The following is an 8,676-nucleotide window of genomic DNA, read 5'->3' on the forward strand; positions in this document are numbered from 1 at the left end:
ACATAAGATTTACGTAAAAAACTTTCAAATAGGAGGAAAAACCACAGCCGTTGTAAAAAGATAATCAAGAGAAAACTTCACTACGTAGAAAACTTGTACAACCACACACTGATAATTTTCTTTCACTAAGAAACCCAAGAATATCCAAGAGATTATCATAAGCCCCAATCTAGCCTATGTCTCTAACACCCGCCTATATCTCTAACATCCTACATCTTGAATCTCTAACCGATAGAAACTTAGGCTAAAGCCGAGAGATACACCACAAAGTTATCACCATTTGCTCTCTCTCAACACAAACCTTTGATTTCTCTCTACTAAAACATTAGTAAACCACTAGTATTTATAGTAATACAAAATCTCCTAATTCAATTATACCTAGGAGTCCCTACTCGAGATGTTTTCAATTACAAATATGATCTCTTTCACAATCCTAACTAAATACCACCTTGAAAAACGAGTTTCCACTCTATCGGGACTCTTTCGTAGCAATTAAAACTGTCCAGCTTCGTCCTTTGGTTTTAACACTTGATTTTTGATCAAAATTCCGCAATACAACTTAATTTAATTTTAACTTTGGATTAAACATGGAAGAACTGCATAGTAGAGATGTTGAGGAGAGCGCCGAAAGCTAAAAAACTGAAGTGATAGAACTTTTGGGGTTGGTCGGTGATGGTTATAGCAACATAATATGTGCAGAAAGCCTAAATTGCTGGACGCCAGGGAATATTACGGACAAGCCACTGCTACAAGACCATACCAAAATTATGAAATATTTAAAATCTTTGTTCTGCCTTTCGGTGCATGCCCAAACAAGTGTGTTAGTCTCTCATGATGGCCATTCAACACTCAATATGAATCCAAATTTGGGTGTTAGACCCTGGCCTTAAGGGTGACAAAAAATCGATTCCGGGTCGATTTTGAGTTGGACAATAGTATGTGTTTATGAAATAGTTACATGCCCGGATCCTATCTCGGATTGGATTTCGGATGTACTTGATTGATTAATCTTCAATTGGTTTAAGTTCAGACAAGTAAATCGAAAATAACTTAATCCGAGACAAAAAAAAATCGGACAAGATTTATGTGTTTCGATTTGGACATGATTTTAAATCGAAAAAAATTGATGTCCAAACTTAGTTTAATCCAGATCGGATAAATTCGATCATCCGATTCTAATAAAGTTTTGTCACCCTTATCTCGTGATGACATGACAAGATAAGTTGGGGAAAAAAATTCACCACTAGCCTCACATAGTAATCACTCAAGTGGCTTTTCATAAAAGTTGTATGCTAGTGACACATGTCACATAGGCAGACTCAACAAAAAGTGGGTTCATGTGATCCTAGATTGGCATGGGTCCCTACAAACTACACGCCATTCCAGCATTTGGAATCAATTTTTTTAATGGTTGGCATGCTAATGCTCTCTATATACAAGAAAGTCGAATCATTGTAAAGAAGCCTAAGAATCATCGCTAACAGAGGGAACCCAATCTTTAAAAGAGAATTGGATACCAATCGCCTAATTAGACTATAGAGGAGAGGTAGTTGAGGGTAACTGCTGTAAGATTGTCTGCAGTTTCAATCAGTGTCATCAAATCTGTTTATTAAAGTTAAAAAAATAGACTCGAACTCACATTGATATGCACTATCAACGCTCCTGATTGAAACTGTACGGACGTTACAACGACTTTTACTGTAGAGAGCCTTAACTTAGAGGAGAGGAAACGAATGAGATACAAAAACTGGACCACCTGCTACATATTATCATGTCAAATCACGAGATGGGAGTCTGCCACAATCATTGATGCCTATTTGTTTTGCAAAGAAGGGGAACTTTGTGATCTCTCAAGTCAAATATTCAAACCATGCCAAACCTTTTTGAAATTCCAATCCCCAACAAGCTCCCCCATGCATGGACCCATCCTCCACCACACTAATGGAGAAATAAAGTAGAAAAAAGTAGGGAGCTTAGTGACCTCAAAGAGATATTGGTCCAAGTCGCAGGCATGTTTACTACTTAATTATACTCTATGGCTTCCATCAAAACTAGCAATAATCACTACAAAGAAAATTTGTCCAATCAGATTTCATGTTAACTCTTTGCTAGCACTTCCTTATTACTCATAAAATGTGCTCTCATGACTCATGCCTAGTGCTACAATAGTCTCAACACTTAACAAAGAAAAAACCAAACCACGTTCTATAAGGTGGTCCATGACATGGCCTATCTTCTTCTCATCTAATTCCAAAGTAGGTTGCTATCATCATGACACGGTCCCGAGTCTCTCTTTTTTTTTTTTTTGGAAGAATTGAACTAACTAGAATCGCAGAAACGGGAGCGAGCAATTCCTACGAAATCAGCTCGAATAAAAAGAATACAATCATGAGGTACATTGTGGGAATACATGAGTCTCTCTATGTTCAAACTAAAAGCATAATTAGCATAGGTATTTGCCTCCCTATAGATATGATTTATATGAATCTATCAGTCCCTAGCAAGCCACACACGAATAATGGATGTAAATTGATGACCCAAGTGACTAGGAACACCTTCATTAGTAAGCAGTGAAACTACCACCTAAGAATGGACCTCGAGCTCAACCTGACGGAATCCTAGCTCGGTAAACAATAAGGAAAAATAGTATGCAGGCATAGAGGAAGATAGGGAGAGGTTAGAGCTTTGTTCAATGCCCACAATTCAGCCTCGTTGGATTCACAAATCCCCACCTACAAGAGAATAGGCAGATCATCAACCCATTTTCATCACCGAAAACGCTTAGGCCATGTCTACAGTTGTTCTCAACAAAATGAGACCATCAAAATAACTTTGTTGTGCCCCAACAAAACCACACTCATGCCCAAATAAAATGACAATGTTGTGGTTGCTCTTAGATGGACCATACCTTATATGATAAACCACAAACACGTGAACTCTTGTTTCCACTAAAAGTGATTTCTAGTCACTTAATTGACACATGGCGGCATGAGTTCATCAATGGCCATTCTCATCCAATCACCAGTGAACATGTGGCGAGAGCAATGAGATTTCCCTAATCGTTTGTTCATTTTGCAAGAAATATGGATTTATTTGAGTTGAAATTCAAGAATATTGGTTGAAGATGATGTATCCGAAAGATGAAAATCTAGGAATTTATTGTTAAAGTTATTTTTATTCTATTTTAAAACAATTTGTTAGCTAATCGAAATAACCTTCTTCGTTAAAAGTAATCGGATATTTACTTATAAACTACATAAGTGACTTGCACTTAACTGTGATATAAGTCTAAACGATATTATGCTGCTTAGTTTTTTTCTAGAGACTTCGGTTTTTCCGCACCAATGTTTTTTTTAATCTTTATTTTTGAAAATAACAATGTAAAAACAAATACAGTTGTAGTCTATTCAAAGTCAACCGTCAAGTCTCTTCCTGGCCGTCGATGCCACATTAAATCGCTACAGTCGATGCGGACGCGTGTCCCACAAAGCGACTAGCGTGTTCACACATTTCACATTCTCAGAACATAAAACGCGCACACGTCTCTCTCATTTCCTACGCTATTTATTTGCCCCCACTCCCCCCATCACCGTCATTTAACTAAGCAAACCCACCCCACTGTCACTCTCTGTCCTCAAAATCACACACTCCGAGAGTCTACAATGGCAGCAGTGAAAGCGTGTTTGCTTCTGTGCGTTCTCTCCGTGCTCTCCATTTGCGCCGTTGATGGCGCTGGCCATTCCCACACTGTGGCGGCTCCGGCGCCGTCTGTGGACTGCAGCATGTTGATCATGAACATGGCGGACTGTCTGCCGTTTGTGTCGAACGGGAGTGGCCCTTCTAAGCCTGAGAAGACTTGTTGCACCGGGTTTAAGACCGTGTTGAAGGCAGATCCTGATTGTATTTGTCAGGCCTTCAAGAGCAGTGCACAGTTTGGTGTGGTAATTGATATCAAGAGGGCAATGGCTCTTCCTGCTGCTTGCGGAGTCCATGACTCCTCTGCTCCTACCTGTGGAAGTAAGTCCTGTTGATTTTATCTTTCCCTCTTTTGGTTCGGGTTAGATCTTTTCACATATGATTTTTAGATGGCCTTTTTTTCGTCGATTTGTTTTTTTCTTTTTCTTATTTTAGAAAGTTAAGAGGGTTTGTGGCAACTATCTGTTTGAGAGGAGAGAAAATTCTCTGAACTATTTATTGGTTGGATGGTCTATTTTTTGCTCTCTGTTTGTTCTAAACTTGATATTAATTTAATTATGGTGGTTGTCCTTTTGCAGTGTCCCTTTCTCCTGCTAGTGCTCCTGGTATGTCCTGACCTTAATCTTTTTAATTTTTTTTTTATGATAAATCTGAATCTTTAGAAGAGATAAATACGATTTGATGATGACAAATCTCTGTTTATGTTTGTGAGATATTTTATTTAAAATCAGATGCATGCTTGATTTCTGGATTTGATCTGAATCTTGTTTTTTAAGGGATAGTTTAGAGTTAAAACATTCTCTGCGTGGCTGTGTGAGGATGAAATCTGCATCTGGGTGTTCTGTGGGATTTTGGATAATGATCTATTTTGTTTCTAAAGAAGCATTTTGGAGAAATCTGCATCTTGTTGTGTTATGGTTTTCCTATCTTAATACTTACCTGATCACATTCAAATTTACCCTTTTTGAAACCATCTAATTGTTTTTACCTTACATGGAGAGTTCTACTCAGTGTGCTTACCTTTAATTGCACAAACACTAATGTCTTCCTTATTATATTGGGATTGAGCCATGGATGGATCCTATTAATCACTACTGCCCTTTTAAATCAAGACTCTGTATCTTACCAAGTTTGATGGAAGAATAAACTCCAATACGATCCAGACTCTGATAAGGAAATAACGTTACAAAAGCAGGATCAATTTGCTTAGCAAATATGCATAATCATAGGGGTGGCAGAAACCAAACCAAACTGTTTTGTAGACCAAAATTTACGGGTTGGGTTCAGGTTATCCATGTAAGAGTTTGTTTGTTGTTTGCAGTGATTAATGTATTTTGATATGTTTAGGGCTTGCATGATTACTAACTCAATCGTTTTCCTAGTTTAGCAATTGCGCAAAAAAAATGATCTTTAAGTTGACCCTTAGCTAGTAATTTGTGTTCAAAGTGAGCTATAATCACATTTTGATTTTTTAAGGGTCGATGTAGTCTTTTACTTTGAACAGAATTTCAACTACAATGCATATTTCCATGATTGTGATTATTGGTTGGCAAACTCTTTTTTTGTGTTTACTATCTTAGTATGCAAAGATTGATTGCTTTGCCCAACTGTTCTCACAGAGACCTCTCCCACATTGAGTGGACTTGGACCTACATCTGCGCAATCAGTGACACCAGCTCCAGCTCCTAAGAGCTCAAGTTCTGCATTGTCTTCCTCAGTCGCATCTCTTGTTCTTGGCCTCGTAGCTGCGGCATTCTCTAGCTTCTGAGTGTTTGAACCATTTTGAGAGTGGATCACTAATTTTATGTTTAGCTCGGACCTTATATTGAGGGTTTTCCTTTTTTGTCTCTTGGAGTGTCACTGAACTTGAGTAGAAAAAACTTGATTTTGTGGACTACTTTGAATTTGGTTTTGAGACATCTACTTTTTGTCATATGAAAATTCAACGCAACAAACAACTTAAGCATATACTCAAAAGGTTTGACTTAGGCCAAACTATTACCAAAAGTACTTGTTTTCAAGATGTGGGTGGGGAAAGATGGGTAGTTTAGGGAGTTAAAATTGAACTTTTGGCAATTTGGCCATTGAAAAATCACCGTTGTTCTAACTCAGCCCCTCAATCTTAAAATATTTATATTTCAATTCAGTCGCTTGAAGTTCATATTTGTTTTAAACATTATTTGGATGGATTTTATCAAATCCGATCATTCAACTATTCTCCATGGCATGTTGATCAGAAATATTTGGGTAGATTTTATCAAATCCGATCAATCAAACATCCTACATGGCATGTTGACTAGAGATGCCCATATTTGTTTTAACTATATCATTTGGGTAGATTTTATCAAATCCGGCCAATCAACCATTCTACATGGCATGTTGGCCAGAAATATGCGGGTAGATTTTATCAAATCTAGTCAGTCAAACATCTTACATGACATGTAGTTAAATATCCTACATGACATGTTTATCAGAGATGTACAAAAATGATGTGGAGTTGCAATTGCCACCTGTGAACAAATATCTAAATCCAAGAAAAATGTATACAGGGAAATAGACATGTAACTACGATTAAGATCAACATAACAAAATAAATTTCACATTTTTGTACCAAATCAGTCACCAAAAATCAATTTTTGTTCCAACAACAAAACAAAACAAGTTTTACATCTAGATTTTTGCAGCAGTTCCTAAACTGTAACAGATGGTCCTTGAATGTCATTCATACCATTTACCAAAACCTACCAGATGCAACTAGTCAACTGAACTGCAGGTAAACAAGCAAAACAACACAGAACAATGACTTACAAACTCAAATCAAAAGAAACCCTAATACCCAAATCTGGTACAAGAGATGAATCGAAGATTGGGCAAAATATCAATAAGGAGATTGGGGCAAATAAGCAATAAGCAGAGCATATGAAGAAACACCCAGAACCAGAGATGAATCGAAGTTGCACAATCATTGAGGAATGAGATGCTTCGTGGTTGATTACAGTTTCGGGGAGGATGATGTGTTGATCCTGGTAATTCTTAGTGCAAGCGGAAAGTTGTGAAGGTCCATGGGAGTTGCAGAATTTTTCATATGATTCAAGATTTATTAATCAGTTGTCCGGTAAGCAGCTGAGTGAGTTTTGTAGATCCAAAAATCTATAATCAATTTGTATTGTCGATCGAGACCTATGACAACCTTGCAAGATCACACTCAAGGTCGACCGTCAGGCTTGACACCGATGTGGTGCCGGCCGGGGAAGCTCCGACGGTCAAGTTAGTTGACGATGAGAGAAATATTTAGTGAGTGAAGTGGAGGTTTTTAGAAAGAGAGAGCAAGAGATACCTCAAGTGGTTCAGCCCCCCAAAGAGGTTGGGGCCTCATATATTTATATAGTAGGTTGGTCATGTGAGATGCACATGCCATCTAAGTTGACTAGCTTTGATTGGGCCTTGGGCCTTTAATGGAGCTTCTTGACAGTGGGCTTTAAACCTTTATAGAATAGATGTACACTTTTATGGGTTTGCTGGGGTGGACTTTAGAGTCTCATGTGTATAGTTACCAATTAACTTTGGCCTACTGAATTTGACTGAGACTCCCATAAGTCTAGTGTCGGCTGGATCATGGGCCTTGTGGTGTGGGTTTTCATGGAGACGATTTTTGGTCCAAACAGTTTGTCCCCCACTCTCGAAGTCAAGTTTCTTGGCTTTGAGAGTAGTCATGTCGTCGGTCTGATTGTAATTGGTGACCTCTTAGGCTTTGTTTCAGCTCCTCGTAGTTCAAATCCGATCGAATACTGGATCGTGACCACTTGAGCTTTAATTTGGACTCTTATGGGTCCAGTTCGATCTGACAAATGTCCGTGGCCTTTCTGCTTCAATCAAACTCTCGTGGGTCTAGTTCGGTTGGATGTTGTACCGTGACCCTTAGGCTTCATTTAGACTCCCGTGGGTCTAGTTCGATTGGGCGTCGGACCGTGGCCCTTAGGCTTCATTTAGACTCTCGTGGGTCTAGTTCGGTCGGAAGTTGTACCGTGGCCCTTAGGCTTAATTTAGACTCCCTTGGATCCAGATCGGTCGGACATTTGGACCGTGGCCCTTAGGCTTCATTTAGACTCTCGTGGGTCTAGTTCGATTGGACGTCGGACCGTGACCCTTAGGCTTCATTTAGACTGTCGTGGGTCTAGTTCGGTTGGACGTTATATCGTGGCTCTTAGGTTTAATTTAGACTCCCATGGATCCAATCCGGTCAGATGTTTAGACCGTGGCCCTTAGGCTTCATTTAGACTCTCGTGGGTCTAGTTCGGTCGGACGTTGTATCATGGCCCTTAGGCTTAATTTAGACTCCCATGGCCCCACGATGGGCGCCAAATTGTAGATCCAAAAATCTACAATCAATTTGTATTATCGATCGAGACCTATGACAACCCTGTAAGATTACACTCAAGGTCGACCGTTAGGCTTGACACCGGTGTGGTGTCGACCGGGGAAGCCCCGATGGTCAAGTCAGTTGACGATGAGGAAAATATTTAGTGAGAGAAGTGGAGGTTTTTAGAGAGAGAGGGAGAGTAAGAGATACCTCAGGTGGTTCAGCCCCCCAATGAGGTTGGGGCCTCATATATTTATAGTAGGTTGGTCATGTGAGAGGCACATACCATTTGAGTTGACTAGCTTTGACTGGGCCTTGGGCCTTTAATGGAGCTTCTTGGCAGTGGGCTCTGAACCTTTATATAATAGATGGACCCTCTTATGGGTTTGATGGGGTAGACTGTAGAGTCTCATGGGTATAGTTATCAATTAACTTGGGCCTACTGAGTTTGACTGAGACTCCCATGAATCTAGTGTTGGCTGGATCTTGAGTCTTGTGGTGTGGGTTTTCATGTAGACAATTCTTGGTCCAAACAGGTTTCACATTTAAAAAAAAAAAGAGATATGGATGGTTAAGTGAGACAACTAAAGAACAAATGATATGTGCTTTAATTGGAGCCA

General features: G+C 39.3%; 1 protein-coding gene across 1 annotated transcript; it reads left to right on the forward strand.

The window, feature by feature from the left end:
* Positions 1 to 3,577: 3,577 nt before the first annotated feature.
* Positions 3,578 to 5,631, forward strand: LOC120004545 (non-specific lipid transfer protein GPI-anchored 31-like). Its single transcript, XM_038853909.1, has 3 exons — positions 3,578 to 4,017; positions 4,275 to 4,301; positions 5,316 to 5,631. The coding sequence occupies exons 1-3, from the start codon at positions 3,663 to 3,665 to the stop codon at positions 5,462 to 5,464; spliced, it is 531 nt and encodes a 176-aa protein (XP_038709837.1). The 5' UTR covers positions 3,578 to 3,662; the 3' UTR covers positions 5,465 to 5,631.
* The last annotated feature ends 3,045 nt before the right edge of the window (positions 5,632 to 8,676 follow it).

The sequence above is a fragment of the Tripterygium wilfordii genome, chromosome 8, assembly GCF_013401445.1.
Source record: "Tripterygium wilfordii isolate XIE 37 chromosome 8, ASM1340144v1, whole genome shotgun sequence".
In the NCBI taxonomy this organism is placed as follows: Eukaryota; Viridiplantae; Streptophyta; class Magnoliopsida; order Celastrales; family Celastraceae; genus Tripterygium; species Tripterygium wilfordii.